Here is an 18,172-nt window from a genome sequence, read left to right as displayed (position 1 = left end):
CGGGATTGGAGAGGGCGGAGCAGGCCCCCCTGGCGCTCATTGGGCGGCCGCGGCGTGGCCCCGCCCCCGGGGCGCGCGACCATTGGTGGGGGCGGGGCGGCGCGTGCGCAATGTGGGACGGGGCGGGGGAAGATGGCGGAGCTGGGGAAGAAGTACTGCGTGTACTGCCTGGCCGAGGTGAGCTCTCTGCGCTTCCGCTGCACCGAGTGCGCCGATATCGAGCTGTGCCCGGACTGCTTCTCGGCCGGCGCCGAGATCGGGCCGCACCGCCGATGGCACGGCTACCAGCTGGTGGACGGCGGCCGCTTCACGCTGTGGGGCGCCGAGGCCGAGGGCGGCTGGAGCAGCCGGGAGGAGCAGCTGCTGCTCGACGCCATCGAGCAGTTCGGCTTCGGCAACTGGGTAAGGACGCGGCCGGGAGCCGCTCCCGCAGCGTCGCCCGGGAGGGGAGCGGGAGCGGCCGCCCAGCCTAAGACGGCCTCTTCCTCGGGGAGTCAGGGGGGTATCGCTCCCGGTCTCGGGAGGGCGCTCCCTTTCTCTGGGGGGGATGTCGCCCTCCACGGGAGCGGTCGGTGGTTCCCCTGGTTTACTTGCGCCCACTGTCACCAGTCTGCACACGTGTAGGGCAGGATCATCAGGTGCAGCTCCCCTGCTCTGGGCAGCTGGGCTCACGTAACTCCAGCCAGGCGCGCGCCCAGTCTTCTTTTGTAGGTCTCTAAGGCAGGTGCCTGTGCTGCATGTCAGGTCTGTGGCGTGCCTGGGCTGGTGGCCGCGTTACGCGGAGCTTAAGGCAGGAGTCGGCCGCCCCGGTGTGTGGCCAGTGCGGCACGTGAACACGTTTTGCTTGGCCCTTGGGGCTGGCTGTAGGGGAGCTGCAAGGGGCCTGATCCTTCTTGTGGCAGCCCCAGCCCTTTCCCCACTGTCCAGCCCGACGTGCACGTGCACCACCTGGTTTGGGGCTCCACAGGCAGCTGCTTTCAGTCTCTCAGCTGCCTGCCACAGCTGGGCCGGGTTCTGGGCCACCCACCGTGGAGCCAAGGCTGCTCGTGGCAGGCGGTGGGGGGGCTGCAAGCAGCTGCACTGGGGTCTGCAGAGCTCCCGCCCAGCTCAGTGCCAGCAGCAGTGCATGTGCATCTCAGGACAGACAGTGGAGGAGGGACTGGGATTGCCCTGCTGTAAGAAGGATCGGACCCCTTGCGGCTCTCCTGCCGTCTGCTCCTGGCACACCAACATCTTACAAGTCCAGAAAGGGTTTGTGGCATGCTGCCCAAAAATGTTGCTGACCCGAGGCTTAGATTACAGATTGTATGGGATACTTTGGATAGGGATGGTTGTGCCTCAGGCAGAGGGTTACACTAGATGAGCTCTGGGGAGGTCCCTTCCACCCCTACTCCATGATTGTGATTGATTCTACCCAAACCATCTACCAATCTATTGTTTAACCTCTTGGCAAAGTCCCTGGTCCTTGTCACCATGGTGTTGCAGACCCTGCTGCCCCACGCTGCTGCCTCCTTCCTGCCCTACCGCACCCCTGCATCTTGCACCATAAGGGCTTACAGAAAGCTTGGCCATTTCCAGCACCAGAGCCTTTGTTGTCAGGTACTGACTTTGCCCCAGCTTCCAAGTCGGATGCTTCTTTCTGATGCCTCCGGCCTGCCCGTGCTGTCCATGCTGCTGCTTTGTTTGCATCTGTTCTCTTGACAGCCGCCAGGCTCATGTCTCTGTGCAGTTCATGTAGTGAGCTGCTTTCTGGCTGTGGTGGGCAGCAGATGTTGGTGTGATGCCGAAGTGAAATGCTGTGTGTCCACCTTGGCTCAGGAGATTGAGCTTTGGCAGAGCCTAAGATCTTTATGCTGAGGTAGAGGTGGGGGAGTGCTAGGTTTCTAAAATTCTAGGTTTCTAGCTCATTCAGGTGAGGGGTAATCAGGCATGTTATCCTGAAGTTGGGCAGAAGGCAGGGTAGTTGTGCCTAGGCTAACCAAATCAGGGTTGCGTGTGATCTAAAGACAGAGGAGAAGAAGGGAGAGCGGGTAGTGCTGAGAGAGGTAAAGGAGATGGTGGGAACAGCAAAGCCATAGGATTTAAAGATAATCCAGGTAATGGGATGAGAATCTGTAGTCCCTGCTTGACCGTATTTAACATAATACAACCTGTGGATGATTTTTTGTTCTGCAGTTTTATGTTTGAGTCAGTTCTTAAAATGCCAGTGTTTAAGAAGTTATTTGGAGCTCAGCAAACAAGGTTCAAGTGTTTTGCTACAGGGTTTTGTGTATTTCTGAACGTGATGTCAGATGAAGGAAAACCAAGTGAATGGGATGTCCTGTTGTCTTTCTGAGTTTTCAAAAAACAAAGTAGCAGCTCCTGTGCAGGAAATGTTAACTCAAGATGTTGGCACTTGCAAAGTTGATGTCAGCTGTTTCATTGTTGATCAGGGTTGTGGGGGAGGGGAGCGAGGGACATCTCTACAAGACTGCAGTGCCAGAGCAACATCCTTCTATATAGTCTGATCTAGCTACATGCCATGCAGTGTTAGCTGATTTAAGATACAAGCACAGCACTGTGGCATTGAAAGCTCTTCCGTTTAATTTAGATACCTACTAATGGAAGTTTTATCATTGTTTGTTTGTTCTTGGAAGGCTTTTGTCAGCCATTTGTTGCTTAAAGAAGACACAAAACTGTTACAACAATATCCTGTTTCTAAAATCTGATCAGGGTTCAAGTCTCTGACAGTCTGGGTGTGTGTTGTCTAGCCTTGTCTTCTAATGTAAAGAAGAGGAGAAAACTGAACTAGGTAAAATAGAAACGATGTGAGGACTTAATGTATTCATGTTATACAAGTGCAAGGGGAGTTGTAGTGAGGGATGATTTTAAGTTTTTCAAGGAGCTTTGACAACAGGATCTGACTTTTTTAGACATTTGAGTTTAAAAATGTATCCTCTCCCAAAAAACCCGAGGGGTGCTGCACATCTAATGTCCTCCATTCTTTCTTCCTTATTTTCTTTGTGTTGCTACCACATTCTGAGTTTTTCTCCAGTGCGTTATTCTTGTCAGGTCATTTCTTGCCCTCTCAACATCCTGTTACCCTCTAATAACAAATTCTTTTCTTGTTTAGGTGCAGTATAGAAAAATGTCTCTCTTTCATTAAATTGTTACTACATAACAGAGCCAGAACCCCTTAAATACTTACTTTTGAGTGTAGTTATTTACTTAAATAAAAATATTCTTGTGAAAGAATTTTAAGTACTGATTTCCCCTCTCCCTTCACCTGTGTCTTTTTATAAAAATGTATTTATAACCAATTGAGCAAAACCAAAATTACGTTTGGGGTTATTGGTTCTGAGTCTGCAGGGAGTACTACGTTTGGAGTAAAATGCCTGTTTATATTTTAATTCTCGACTTTGATCTCCAAATGTTGACACAACAGTTCTTTGAATGATAAGTGAATTATCTGTCTGCATATGCTTATGAAAATTTTTGCTTACTTGTGTAGGAGGAAACTTAAAAAAATTATAAGAGTTTGGGTAGTTTTGCCATCTAAAGCTGGATGTTTGTGTGGATAATGCAGGTCTCGTCCGTGACACTGAGCATAACTCAGAAATGATCCAGACCATCAGTAATCTCTGACTTTATTCTTTTTCTAGGAGGATATGGCTGCTCATGTTGGAGCATCCCGAACTCCCCAGGAAGTGATGGAACACTATGTAAGCATGTATATCCATGGTAACCTTGGAAAAGCCTGCATCCCTGACACCATCCCCAACAGAGTGACTGATCACACTTGCCCCAGCGGTGGCCCACTTTCTCCTAGCTTGACCACCCCTCTCCCACCTTTGGACATATCAGTGGCAGAGCAGCAGCAGCTGGGGTACATGCCACTTCGGGATGACTATGAGATTGAGTACGACCAAGATGCTGAGACTCTGATCAGTGGCCTTTCGGTGAACTATGATGATGATGATGTGGAAATAGAATTAAAAAGAGCTCATGTGGATATGTATGTAAGAAAGCTTAAGGAGAGACAACGGCGAAAAAATATTGCACGAGATTATAACTTGGTTCCTGCCTTTCTGGGGAAGGATAAAAAGGACAAGGAAAAGGCTCCAAAACGCAAGATCACAAAAGAAGAAAAGGAGTTGAGGCTAAAACTGAGGCCCCTGTATCAGTTCATGTCCTGTAAGGAGTTTGAAGACTTCTTTGAGAACATGCACAAGGAGAGGATACTTCGAGCAAAGATTCGCGAGCTGCAGCGCTACCGTCGAAATGGGATCACCAAGATGGAGGAGTCAGCAGAGTATGAGGCAGCTAGACACAAACGAGAGAAAAGGAAGGAGAATAAAAACATTGCCAGTTCCAAGAGAGGAAAGGAAGACGGCAAAGATGGTGAATTTGCTGCAATTGAAAACCTGCCGGACTTTGAACTCTTGTCGGACAGAGAGAAGGTGCTCTGCAGCTCTTTGAATCTGAGTCCAGCACGTTATGTGACTGTGAAAACTATAATAATTAAAGACCATCTTCAAAAAAGACAAGGAATTCCTTCAAAAAGTCGCCTTCCCAGTAACCTAGATAAGGTACTAAAGAAAAGGATTTTAAACTTTCTAACAGAAAGTGGTTGGATATCCAGGGACGCCTCATAAAACCTGTCTGAACTGAACGCCCCCGTCCCCATGAACAAAAGGCTCACTGCGGGCTACAGGACTCCATTACTTTCTTTCGCTTTCCCCAGGATTTGATTTCTCCTGTAAAACCTGAGTATTCACAGCTCTCGGTCTAGAGGGACTCTTTGCAATGGATCATGGAAAATACTAACCTGTAACTCCTTGTGTGATCTTAAAGTCAGTACTTTAAGAAGAAAGATTTGCCCTTTAAATATGGACAGTAGATGAGTACATCAGATCTAACTGGTTTTGGTACACTGTTGAAATGGATCTTTTCTCATGGGTTTAGACCAAGCCTGGTATAGCTGTTTACTCCTTATTGTTGGCCAAAAGGATTGCTGGTGCAGCACCCACTCTTCTTGGGGCGGGAGGGGGGACATCCCACCTAGTGGGAGTCTGTCTTCTTGTGTTGCACTCCCCTCAGAGTGCTGGCAGCAAAGTGACACTTGCAAAAATCTTCTGCTCTGAAGCACAGAACATTTAAAGCTTGGAGTTTTGTGAACGTTGCTTTGCTTCCAGCACCTTCTTCCTCATTAACCAGGGCCTGTATTGTAGCAAAGTGGTGTCAGGATGTGAAGAAAAAGCAGGGAAGTTAGATGACCCAAGAACGGGGATTGGGTAAGTACAAATGTGGTAGATAAGTTGCCTCTGGTCACTTGTTTTGTTGATGAACAGCCTTCATGTTCCTCAGCAGACTAATTCCAGGGTTTCTCTTGGCATTGACTGTTGGCCACTGCAGTTGCAAAGTTGCAGGGTTACAAAGCAGCTACGCTATCCACTGTTCTGCAAATGGAAACCTCGGGATTTGAACTACTTGAGTGGATATGGCTGTCCAGAAAGGCGGTATTAGCAAGGAGAGTGGAGTGCACTGCTTCAGGACCTTGTCAACACCTGATCTCAATGAAGCTACTGTGAGCCTTGGGCAGGAGTTAAATAGGTGCTTTGCTGTCCAGGCAACTCCATGAGTGGAAAGAGTCCACTTTTACCTTTCTACCCTGCCTCCTCTTTGGATCCTAACTGGTCCAGAGAGATATTTTCCAAACTGAATCTTTGTCATATAATTCTGTTGCAGACCATTGTGATCATAAACTGTGGAATTATTTCATAGTGTGTGGCTAAAGCTGTCTCAAAACATGAAACTGTGACTGAGCTATTAGAGGCTTTACATTGCAATTGCTTTCGAACAGACTTAGCTTAAAATTCTCTGAAGATCTTCACTGTAGTTGATAGCAGAATTCTGTATCTGAGCCGCTTTAATGCAATGTCACTGAATGTGACTTTACCAGCTTAATAGCCTTGGGTTCTGTTGATGGCTTTTTTTTTTTTAAAGGGCTTCAAATTGAGCGAGGTGTTTGTAAGTAGCCCAGTTTTTTTCTCCCTAACTAGTAGATTACGTGTACTCAATCAACAAAAGGTTATTCCCATAGGTCAAGTTCCAAGAGAGATCAGCAGCAGGATTTGTACTCTTAAACTTGTATGTTGGAGTTTGCTTGACTACACCAGCAACTTGATGACAGTTGGATTTCCCTGAACTTTGCAGGGATATCATGTGCTGGTCATCTCTTTTACAGCTCCTTGTGGCTTTATTTCCTGGGTGGCCCTGAACAGTCGGCTGACTTGATGCCTTTGGAAGGCAGGTGGTCTGAGAAGTGGCATTTCATTGCACACACAGGTTTTCTAATCAGTCAAAATATCTTGTGGCATTTCATGCAGAGGTGTGTGAAGTAACCATCAGACTTCATAATACAGCACAGGTGTAATTCTGGGCATTGTTAGTTGTCAGGGTACAGTATTACCAATACAGCATTACCTGGGTTTGAATATGGAAAGGGTACAAGTATAAAGTCAGCATTTCAAGAAAAATAATGGTGCCTTTGTCTTCTCAGCTTGTGATAGGACATTCTTGCAGAACAGCAAGGGCCACATCCTCAGCTGTGGAAGGTTGTGTTTGGCTTAACTGTAAAATGGTCTGTAAAATATTTAGAACAAAATCTTCTCTCTCACTCTTCCAGCAGCAGTTTGATTGACTGCAGCTTGCTTAGCGGCTTTAAGAAAAGCCTTCATCCCCTGGGCAAAGAATACGTGAGAAGATCAGTACCAGAAACCATACCAAGTTCCTATGTCCTATTCCTAGGGAAAAGGGAGGACATTTCAAGCACTCTCTATCCTGAAACACAGCACTGGAGTTACATGGTTAGTTCTTTCCCCCAGCCTGTTACCTGGGTGCCAAACCACCAATCTTGCATTAAGTATTCAGAACCCTCAGTGTAAGTCCTTGAGTACTTCATGTAAGTTTTTAAATCTATATAATTTTTATACTTCCAAGGTGCTCTGGCACTAGTAGTGGGTTTAACTGAAGCAATACTCTAAAGCCCATCTGATGGATAACTTAAAGGAATCAGACTTCTAGGCACTGCTGCGAGTCATTTAAACATTGTATAAATCGACTCTTCTGCATTAACACTTTGTAGTTTCTTAATTCCTCAGCCCTTCCAAAAGACGTTTTCTTTGGTGCTAGACATAACTTATTGAACATCAGAATGAATGTAAAATAAAGTATTTTTAATGTATGAAATGATGGATATCAATATTTATTTTAACCTTGCAAGCAAATTTAAGGAGCAAGAGCATTTGCTTCAGTGAATCATCTAAAAAGGGCTTCCTTAGAAGCAGTGTCTCAGTGTCAGCTCTCCTTTGACTTGCACTAAGAGGAAATACAGTTCTGTGTGGTCTCATGGAACTGGTCAGTTATTCCAAGTGTTCTTTGTATGACTGAGCTCCTCTCACTTTTTTAACATTGAGGCACAGTTACCCTAATCTCAGCAACTGATTGAAACTATGCTGCTTCTCCTGCTTGCAGGGGAAATGAAAATAATGTGGCAAAAAGAGTTCCTACCCTGTATTTATCTGTACTACTTCTCATGTGCTATATTAACATCTTGATGTACATGTTGCTAACTTTATGATGAAGGCAACTGTTTTTACACACTTTAAATGTACTTGATTTGCCCACTGGAGATCTCCTGATTGAGTTCAAGTGAGTCAAGAAGGTGGTGCAGCCTGACCTGGTGTTGCAAGCAGAGGTGGTGATGCCTACTTGAACCATGCTCCTCTGATCAATCCAGTCCCAATGAAGCCTTACAAAAAATAGCAGCTTGTGCAATAACAAGGGAGCATTCCCCTTCCTTCTGCAAGTGTGTACTAATTGATTTTTTTTTTTTTTTTTTTTTTTTTTTTTAACCCTTCTTGCTGCTGGAAGGCTTGTAACTGTAGTGTGCTGGAATAAAAAAAAAAACAACTTTTGCCACTTCTGTTAATGTCCTAGCAAAGTGCTGGAACAGTCATAGTGGGCCTGCATGAGTCACTGCTCATAAACTGCCTTGTGAATCGATACAAGCTAAGCACTCTGCCATTATCCTTTTGTGTGGCTGCTGCAGCAAATTTCTTTGTACTTGTAACTGGCTTTACTTTACCTTTTGGTTTACTGAAGTTCTTACAAGATGCTTTTTGCATGTGCCCCAGCTGCTTTTAAGCTATAACCGTTTTAAAATACTGTGAAGGAAGATGCCTGATGAGCATACTTAGTTCATCAGATTTCCCTTTATTAATAAAGGGAACATCAGCCTCCTTTAAATTATATACTGGTGCAGCTGCCCCACATGCACCACTGCCTATGCTGCAATCATGTAGAAACTAATGAATGGTCATGGTGTGTGCACACAGCATTTTAACAGACGTTTTCCCATTGTATACAGCTGATCTTTTACATTTAATAAAGTTTCTTTCAATTATTGATTTGAATAGTGATGTAGCCTGTGTTAAAGAGAGATGCTTGGATTCCTAGAAATGCAAGTGCTGTGAATTCTTTCTCTGGGGGAGGAAGGGCACAAGCCACTTGGGTGATATAATAAAAACAGTCAAGTTCCAGAAATTGTTCTGTATCAGATCTGGTTGCCTGTTTCTCTGAGGGAGAAGAAAGCAAGTGTAAATTCTGTTCCCAAGGGGAATATCAATATGGAACTTGAAGCTTTGTTTTGCCATGTGAGTTCTGTGTTGGTATCTTTAATAAAAGTATCAGAACTAGCTTTAACTACTGTCAAATAAGACTTCAGAACTGCTCCTTGTGGAAGTGTGCCAGATGTTAGCAAGTTCACCCTGCCTTTCTTTCCTGGGTGGGTCTCTTTCCCCCAGTAGCCCCCACCTGTCTTAGTTTTGTACTCCCAGACAGATGCCTCAATAAAACAACAGCTACTTTAGGGATGTACACAACTTTGTTACAAAGAGTAGTAGCTTCAAAAAACGCAAACCATAACCTTTTCTCAACTAGGAACAACTTTGAGCTCTCCTTTTTTGCTAGTGTAATAATTAATGCTCTCCATCTCTTTGAGTTGAACGTACACTTCAGCTACTGGCTCTCTTTATAGTACAGGATAAGTCAATATACTTAAAAATGAAATAACATTGCCTTAGCTATTCTTCAAGTAGAGTAAGTTGGAAAGAGACATACAACATGAGTCTCCTGAGTAAGAAGGTGCCAATCTTCTCTTCTGTTACGTGTAGCATCTTATTTTAGTGATAACTCTTCTGTTTGTCCTAAAGAGTCTATCCAAATCACAGGAGTTGCCATGATTTTCTCTAGCTTCATATTTACACCTTTCCATTTGTATAAAGCAAACATGATTGTTCTTGCATCTACCTGAACCCAGTGGTGCCCAGTAAAACTTACCAGAGAGAAGTGAGTATCTAGGCTTGGCAGAAGCCCTGGCAATCCTATTTTGTGTTATTTCTTAGTACACATGGGTGAAACATGCATCTACCACCATGTTCTTCCCATCCCAATTCAGGCCTCCTTATAAAATTCTCAAAGCCAAATGTGTACTTTCTTGGGAACTTGATACAGAGCTGTGAAAGTCATCTTAATATTTTTACTGTTAAAATTCTGACATGCTGTTATAAAATATGTCCTTCATTTTGTTTTTACCAATGCTATATTCTCTAGAGTGGTAAATGTCTTCAGCCAGGAAAGACACCAGAACAAGTATACAACCCCCTAATGATGATTTATTTACTGAACAGCTAGAAGTGACAGCATCTGTTGGCTAACAGCAGTAACAAAAAGAAAGCAAGCTTTCTACCTTTCCTCTTCCAAAAATAAAGTCGTCTCGGTTTTATTTTTTAAATTGGATAGTTGAAAACCAAACAAGCAACAATAAGGCAAGTGGGGAACATCTTTGCTATTGCAATTCAACTAGATAAGGGCCTGAAGTAACATGCAGTAGTGCCCATCATGAGCTGAACCACCCAGTTTTAATTATCCTCTGCCACTAGCGCTTGAGGTAGGTATTTGCTCAACACTCTTTTGGTAATCCAGTAATAAGCTACTAAATAAAAATTAAAGGCAACATCTTCATACCTCAATCCAAGACCAAATATTGGAAATGGAGAAAAGACTAAGAGCATTCAACTTTGTCCTAACTACTCCTGTTAGTGTCTAAAGGTTTTACCAGAGATGGAAACTGAAGAGGTTTTGGGCTTGAGGGGAGATCTGTTCTATAGCAGTGGGGACCAGCCTTTTTGGCAAGTGCACCACCAATTAGTCCCATGCCCTCCTCAGATGACACTCCAGTCCCTTCCCTGATCTGATGCTTTGCCTTCAGCTTCCTATCCTGTGCTCTCTGTATCTGCCACTATACTGCCTGCCTTACAGATGATGCCCATCCTACAGGTTGGCTGCCCCATTCTACAGCATAATGGCTGCATTCTTATCAGCTGTTCAACAAGCTAACATTTTACAGGTGCACAAATAGCACAAGCAAGAACTAAATAAATATTCTGTTTATAAGATGCTGCTGATCCTGTTTCCAATCTGGCATAGTGAAGCTATTACATAAACTAGAGATGCCTAACTGCCAGGTTCCCGATCTGTGCCACTGCCCCAGCAGTGTTTTTCTGGCACTGCTGCTAGGAACTCCAGGCTCCTCTTCCCACCTCTAGCTTTTGCTGCCTTCTGGTCCTGGGGGGGACCCAAGGCCCCCACATAGGATTTTAGACATTAGGGCTGGAAGGGACCTCAGAAGATCATTGAGTCCAGCCCCCAAATGGGAAGCACTGTATGGCTCAGGAGAGGTCCACATGACACAGCATATAACCCATATATTGTATGGTGGGGGTAAGGAGAATGGAGCTGGCAGCCCCAGCCACTCAGAAGTTGGCAGACCTTAAAGCAGGGGTGGGCAAAATGTGGCCCACTAGGCCATTCTATCTGGCCCACGGGGGCCCCTAAAAAATTTAGAATATTAATATTTATCTACCCCTGGCTGCCTGTCATGTGGCCCTCGATGGCTTGCCAAAAACTCAGTAAGGGGCCTTCTGCCCAAAATAATTGCCTGCCCCTGCCTTAAATAACAGAAGTTAACCAGCTCTGTATGGTTTTTGCTAGAAACTTAGTGTTATGGGACAGCAAATTTTACTAAGGAATGTAAATGGAGCAGGTCTTTTGTTTGTTTGATCCAGTTACTTTTTAACAACAGTGATTAGTACAGATAATGCATTCATATTATTAAAAAAAGAGAGGAACAGGTGCCAGACTTACTTTTAAATACTGAATCTTTGTCAGTTTGCAATTGTGACCTTCCAAGTAGTTGCAAATAAAACAGCACAACAAATTGACTGTGAACTTTAAAATTACAAGAACAGCATAAGATTGTTTAAACTAATTTATATTGTATTAAATCAAAAATCCAGAGACTGGATAAATTATTTTTATCTGCTTCAATGCCATACAAATATTAATGGTTCTCTTGAGTAGAGTTTAATTCCTACAGAATATGAAGAGTTGAATAAAGGCCACAGAGGGAGTCCGGTATCCACTGCATTTTATTTACCATCTTCTAAATAGATGAGATTTCTCAAAAGGTTGCATTGTCTGCTGTTAAGAGAAACCAACCCACTCGTGGAATATGAGACAATACAGAGAAATAGTTCCTGACCAGCAGAGACAGTAGTAGATGAACATCGCTGACTCATGGAAGTTGATGGACACTTGCAGAGAGCTGGTGCCTACTTCAATATTAGGAAATACAATACAAAAGAAGGTGCAGAGAGTCTGAAGGCTGCTTTCACTATAAGTAGTGCTCTGACTCTTTCTGTGGATACATTTTGTTTGTCATTAACACACTTTCAGCGGCTACAATTATAACAGATAAGATATATCCAAAATGCAAGGTGACATAATGGCTCTTGTAGGCTCTCCCCTGAAGTATGAAATGTAATCTAAAATGTTCTTTGTAGGCCCTTCAAATTATTTATAGTCCATTAAGTGACTTAATCTATAACATTTACTTTGTTTTTCACCGTAGCAACTCAACTGGCCAATTGTAAGCCTTCCACAAAGTACAGGGATGAGAAGATGCAGAGGAAGAAAACTATCCATCTATTTAATAGTTGTATGGCATTTTTAAATGTCTACCAATTAAGCAGCTAAGGTCCCTTTACGACACCTACCAAGGCAGGCCTCAGGGTGCGCCCATGCAGCTTATAGCCAACCTTTGATACTAATGCAATGGTGCCAGGCTCCTTTCCTTCCACAGGAGCATGAAACAATGCTTCATGCTCATAGGGATCAAACTTGGCTCCAACAGGATTCAGTTTGAGCAGGCCATGCTTTTTGAACACCTTCTGAATCTGTGCTTCTGTCATGACAAGACCTTCATACAGGCTCTTCAGGTGAGGGTTTTCATCTCTGAGTTCCTCTTCTGGAACACTTTCAGTTGCTTTTCCCAAAATGTCAGCAACCTCTAGTAAGTCCTTGCAGAATCCCTGAATCCCTAGAAAGAAATGAAGAAAATCAAATTAATTCTTCTTAAAAAGGGACTCTGTCCACTTTAAAGGACACATCTTTTTGAAAGCCTGTTATACTTGTAACAGTTGTGGAGAAAGTTTTAGTTTGTGCAGCTTTTTCAGACCACCATGGGGGAGAGATTTGTAACAAGAAAGTAGCTATAACAAAAGTGTAACATCAACCTGATGGTGGCCAAACTTATTTATGCTCTTAATGCACCTGTCCAACCTCTTTTGGTCGTAGTCCAAACATCATGTTAGCTTGTTCGAGAAGACATAATCCTTCCTGCAAATAAGGTAAAACTCCTTCAAGTTTGAGGATTTTGTCACCCACTTCCTGTAATCTCTTGATACCATGCCACACCACTAATTACTGTTTTCTTTCCCTCAAGCTGTTGTTAGAATTTACGTGAACCTTAGATGCTATTGCAATAAGAAGAGTCCTAGTCTAGGAGCAGAGATATACTGGGTTGAGAGCCATACTAGATACATGGTTGTGAAAAGTGAATTTCTAATCAAAGTGCTCAGTGTTCATTAGCATTTTACAAGTATCTTGAATGCTCTTGAACTTAGGCTTGCTTTTTCACAGTCTAAACAAGTGACTCTATTTTCAGACTAACTGTAAAGTTAATGATTTAAGATGTGGCAACATTGTCTCTCTCATTCTCTCAGCCCTAACCTAGGAAACAAAATGAAATTATTATGCACTGACACCATACGGTGCTCTCTTTTGCTACTGCAGTATTTACAAACAATACCACTTCTGTTTTGCACACTGTTTTCAGAAGTTAAGTACTACTAATATAGTTTGACCAGAATGGTCACACGAACTACCAGACATCTAAATAAGTGGCCTAATTCTTAAAAATAAAGTGCCTCTAGCACTCCTCAATGTCTACGATAGCCTTATGCAACCAGCACCCTGAAAAAAATTCAGCATTGACTGGATTGTCCAGAATTGACATTAGAGCACAGTATGGTGTTAGCACATAATTATTTCATTTTTCCCCTAGTTTAGGGTTAAAACAATGAAAGAGCCAGTGTTGTCGCATTTTAAAACCTCAGGCATACATAGTCAGGGGAAAAAAATTAATCAGGCCCTCAAATTTAAAGTGTTTCAAATTTTTTTTAAAAATCTTAAAATTCGGGAGGAAAGCATGTTTCAGATACTTGTGGTTTCCTGCTCTTTTCAGTCAAGTGTGAGGTGACATGGAGGAGAGGGGCAAAGTTCAGGGTGCCAGCTACACCAAGACTTTCCCACTTCCATACAGATAACCCATTATAAATCCAGCAAGTACAGATACAATTTGGAAGATATTTTACATATGTGCAGGTGTCTGGTAAGCATTATGCAGTCTTGTGTGGCTGGAAGTCTTTGGAAAACCTCAGACAGAAAGCAGTTTCTAATGTTTCATGAAATTCCTCACGTGCATAAAAATGCAATGTCTTTAACACAGCTGAATACAAATCTCACACCCATTCACAGTCCTCCAACACGGAAGGCACAATTGGTCCAAGATGGACTAATCCTTAAGGGCACTCTGCACATAAGCTTTGGCTTTCATATTAGCATCACTGCGTTTTCACAATACAGGAGCACAACTAGGAAGTCTCCACCTACCATACAACTTGGCCTCTTCTACCAGTTTCTGGCTTCTTTGCCTTAAGTTTTCAGTGTCTGCCAGAGCTCTCTTATACTTATCCTGAGGAAGAAATAAAACACATTGCAGAAGGGATTCTCATACAGTCTCCGTGTTGCTTGCCATTAATTTAATGGGCTCCCATTCTAGTAATTTTAATCCCCAACAGCAATTTAACAAAGTAATGCTTACTGACAATAGGTTTCAGAGTCAGATTCAAAACCAATTTATCATCAAATGAGGCTATGAAGGCTAATCCTCACAAGGATTAGGCAAGTATTGGCCTCGTTAAGAGGTGAAAAACAGGGAGGGAGGATTAAGCAATTTACTTAAGTGTCCAGAGTGAGAAGGTGATTCAAGACTTTCCAGGCAAGAATTCATTTGAGGGTTTGTGTGCTCTCTAGGGATGTAAAGCATGGGAAAGTCAAATGTGCCATCTCCCCTAATCCCCTTGTGCTTCTAGTGGGACTTTGTATATCAAACTGGTACTCCCTGCACTGTCTTTTTGCATCACTAGCAAATCAAAATAGTAAAAGGCCAAGAATTCCATTCATCCAAGACACAGGTAAAGATAATGGAAAATAAGACAAAGGATTGCATTCCCAGGCCTCAGGTTTCTGGAAAAAAAAAAAAAATGCTCCACCACATTTTATTGAGATACGTGTAGTGGATTTATCCTCAAGATAAACAGTGAAGAGTTTTATCCCATTTTTATAGTTAGGAAACTGTGGCAGAGAAAAAAAAGTGACTTCTCCATGGTCACCTAAGACCCAGATTTTTACCCTAAGAGCCAGCTTTTCTTTTTACCCACCAGGCCATCCCTCTTCTTCACACCCTTCAGTACCCTCCAGTTTTACTGAGGTTCTGTAAATTGCTGGGTTTAACTCCAGAGTTTAATCTCCTTAAACCTATTAGCAGTTTGTTCCCAGCAAGATAACCAAGTTCTGCAAATGGACTAAAGATCAGATCCGATAAAGTACTTAGGTGGTGCAGCCCCAACCCTTCAGACACGCAAATGCCTGGCTCCTGGAGCAGAATTTAGAAGCCTGCCTTAGGCAATGAAACTCCTTCTGAACTACACTTTCAAAATAGCCAATGCACTGAGCAGGGAGATGGCTTATATAGCCAGTAGAGTATACAATGTCAGGGACAGGCTTGCACACTATTTCACCCACCTCTGGAGCTTTGGTACCTTACTCAATATTGGGAACATGCCTCTGTCCACAACTACAGGCCTTTCTTCTCCAAAGTTATCTTAACCCTAAGAGCCAGGGGCAACAGCCTCTTTCATTCAAAGGAGTGAGTAGAGATCACTTTTAAATACGGCTACCAGAAGAGGAGCAGACAGAGTATACAACAGCTAAACAGAGTACGGTACAGTCACATCATACGCGTATTTAACTTACACAAATTCAGTTATACGCACTCAGCTGCTGGGGCTGGCCGCCGGGTGCCGTCCGGGGCATGGCACGTAGTGCGGCGCCGCGTGGTACTTACTGCCTGCACGCGCTGGCATGGCTGGAGGGCTCACGCTCAGCTGACTGTCCTGGTGGGACAAGGCAGCAGAGGACGAGGGGCAAGGAGTACGCGCGGAAGGTGCAGCTGTTGCACTGCACACACGGGTTGCTTGTTGCCGAAGCCCAGCGATTTCAACTATACGCGCTGACTTCGGAACGTAACCCCCGCATAAGATGCGACTGTGCTGTAGTCACCCAGGAAGCAGGATATCTTGGTTCAGTTTCCTCCTCAGCCCAATAGGTACAAGCCCATATCTCCCACATCATGAGAGTAGCCTAACTACTCTAAACCCCCTCCTGCTCAATCTGAACCGTTCCGTGACAAAGAACGCAACATGTTTTGGGCCACAGAAGAAGCATGACTCCAGTGTAGTGGTGTAGGGCACTCACCAGAGGGTCTGGAGTTGTGGGTTTCAAACCAAGTTTCCCATTTCCCAGAGAAATGCTGTCATTAGTGGGCTGTTATAGAAAAGCTGGGCACCCTTCCTCCATGGCCTTTCAAAGAAGGCTGCAGCTGCTACTTTATTTTGTAGGAAGCCCAATTCTGTCAGTGTTAGGGCATTATTAGAACATAGTACTGTTGAGTCACACCTTTCAGGGAGCTTAGCTGGGGGGCAGAACTAGTGACTGCATCTCAGTCAAGCTCCAGCTGACATACATGCCCAGTTCCTGAGCCTGGGAGAGCATGCACAGAGCAAAAAACATTAGGTGTCTCTGGGATTCAGGGAGCATGAAGCATGGGTGTGTTTTGGATCATAATTTGATATTTAGGTGCTTTAATTCCCCCCAGATCTGTTTGGACCTAGCCCAAAACTGAAAGGCATAACGCCAATAATAAATCCAGCCTGCAATTCATTAATCAGACAATTATTATAAGTTTACCAAGCTTCTGCACAGCCCACATGGTTCTTAAACATTACTTTTTACAAGTGTTCCCTCAGGCACCACCAAGGGTTACTAGGAATAACGCCCACAAATTGTTAGGAGAGACGGTTCAGGCTGGACGTCAGGAGACATTACTTTACAGTTAGGGCTGCCAGATTCCAGAATGGACTCCCAAGGGAGGTGGTGCTCTCTCCTACCTTGTGGGTCTTTAAGAGGAGGCTGGACAGATATTTGGCTAGGTTGTTATGACCCAGTTCCTGCCCAGGGCAGGGGGTTGGACCTGATGATCTGTTTAGGTCCCTTCTGACCCTAAGCACTACGTAACTATGAAATGCATGCACACCAAAAGCCCCTTACTGTCATGTCTTTTAGTTGCTCTTCCAATTTGACTTTATCTTCTACTAGTGTCTTCTCAGCAGGGGTGGGTTCAGTCTTCTGTGCATTTTGGTTCTGACTCTGGTCCTCTTCTAAGTTTTGGCTAGTACTTTTCTGTTGTGTGGCTGTACAAAGGAACCGTGAAGTCCTAAAATAAACATTCAAAATTATATTAATCTTGGAAGACAGGGTTGTGGTTACTGGACATAACGAACCCTTGATTTGCTATTTGCCAATAAGAGAAACCCCCACTCTAAAGCAATAACGAATTATACATGTATCCGAGGCCCTGCTCTGCCTGCAGCCTTACGCACATGCCTTATTTACAAGTAGTACCACATTTCAAACATTGGCATGACTAAGCCTTAAGCAGTAGTTTGTAGCTGAAGGCATCTCTGCATACATTGTAAAACAGGGTGCTGGCCACAGCAGTCCCTGCAGTCTTCCAGCCCCCAAAGCAGAAGACGCGTACAAGTCAGTCTAGTCCCTTTGTCCTCCAGTTCCTCCAAACAATCCTCATCTGGGAAGCACGAGCGAATCTTGCAATTGTGTGTCCCAGCCATGAAGTTGCCAGCACACTGGACCCCAGCTGACTTCCTGCTCCTCGGGCAGGGGGCTGGACCTGATGATCTCACGAGGTCCCTTCCAGCCCTAATGTCTATGAAATCTATGAAACTTTTGGAAGAAAAACAAGCAGCAGTTCATTCCCAGCCAGAAATCCTCATGTATTTTTGTTTGATTTTTATTTTTGATTAAAAAAAAAAAACCTATTTCCAAACGTGTTAAAATTGAGTAAGAAAGACCTGGACCAAAACCCTTGAGACGTCAGCTTCATTGTTTCTAGCAGGCAACCTGTAAACTGCACAGCTGCCACCGCAGCCTCGAAATTCCTGTGATCAGACCTGAAAATGCCTGAAGTGGATTGGGGGAAATCCCACGTGGCCTGAAGGATAAACCAGGCCCGCCTTCCTGCGAGACTAGATTAGGAAACCGACCCGTGACAACGCCAATGACGCAACAGTCTGCAACACCTCAGGCTCTACTTTCCTCCTGGACATTTGGAGTAACTGCCGGCCGGTGGCAGGGGCCGGACACGAGCAGCAATGGACTCGCCTCGAAACCCTCGTGACGAGACCCGGCCCCGCCGAGCGCCCCGACAGCAGGCCCCTGGATTCAGTGACCCCGAGATGGAGGCAGTCTCGGAGGCCTAAAGTGGCCAGATCACCTTCCCCGCCCCCGGCCGGGCCCAGCCGCGCCGGAG

At 44.4% G+C, this 18,172-nt stretch overlaps 2 protein-coding genes across 2 annotated transcripts in view; one reads left to right on the top strand and one right to left on the bottom strand.

The window, feature by feature from the left end:
* The first annotated feature begins 125 nt into the window (after positions 1-125).
* On the top strand, positions 126-10,461 carry TADA2B (transcriptional adaptor 2B). The gene is made up of 2 exons (XM_019526344.1): positions 126-402; positions 3,642-10,461. The coding sequence occupies exons 1-2, from the start codon at positions 133-135 to the stop codon at positions 4,632-4,634; spliced, it is 1,263 nt and encodes a 420-aa protein (XP_019381889.1). The 5' UTR covers positions 126-132; the 3' UTR covers positions 4,635-10,461.
* An 892-nt stretch (positions 10,462-11,353) lies between these two features.
* The window catches only part of GRPEL1 (GrpE like 1, mitochondrial), a 7,096-nt gene continuing 277 nt past the window's right edge, over positions 11,354-18,172 (bottom strand). Inside the window, exons 2-4 of the mRNA XM_019526345.1 lie at positions 16,894-17,059; positions 14,116-14,197; positions 11,354-12,481 (exon numbers count right to left, since the gene is read on the bottom strand). Coding sequence (XP_019381890.1) covers positions 12,135-12,481; positions 14,116-14,197; positions 16,894-17,059 — 595 coding nt within the window. The 3' untranslated portion in view covers positions 11,354-12,134. The remainder of the gene's footprint in view (positions 12,482-14,115; positions 14,198-16,893; positions 17,060-18,172) is intronic.

This window comes from Gavialis gangeticus, unplaced genomic scaffold (assembly GCF_001723915.1).
Source record: "Gavialis gangeticus isolate Ggan-Ray unplaced genomic scaffold, GavGan_comp1, whole genome shotgun sequence".
Classification (NCBI taxonomy): Eukaryota; Metazoa; Chordata; order Crocodylia; family Gavialidae; genus Gavialis; species Gavialis gangeticus.
Note: the sequence above shows the minus strand (reverse complement) of the source record. Positions and strands in the feature narration are given on the sequence as shown.

Bases quoted from the DNA above. Each gene is read 5' to 3' on its own strand.
- TADA2B (XM_019526344.1), top strand. From the start codon at position 133: ATGGCGGAGCTGGGGAAGAAGTACTGCGTGTACTGCCTGGCCGAGGTG. The intron at 403-3,641 runs GTAAGGACGCGG...TTCTTTTTCTAG, and splicing joins AGTTCGGCTTCGGCAACTGG to GAGGATATGGCTGCTCATGT.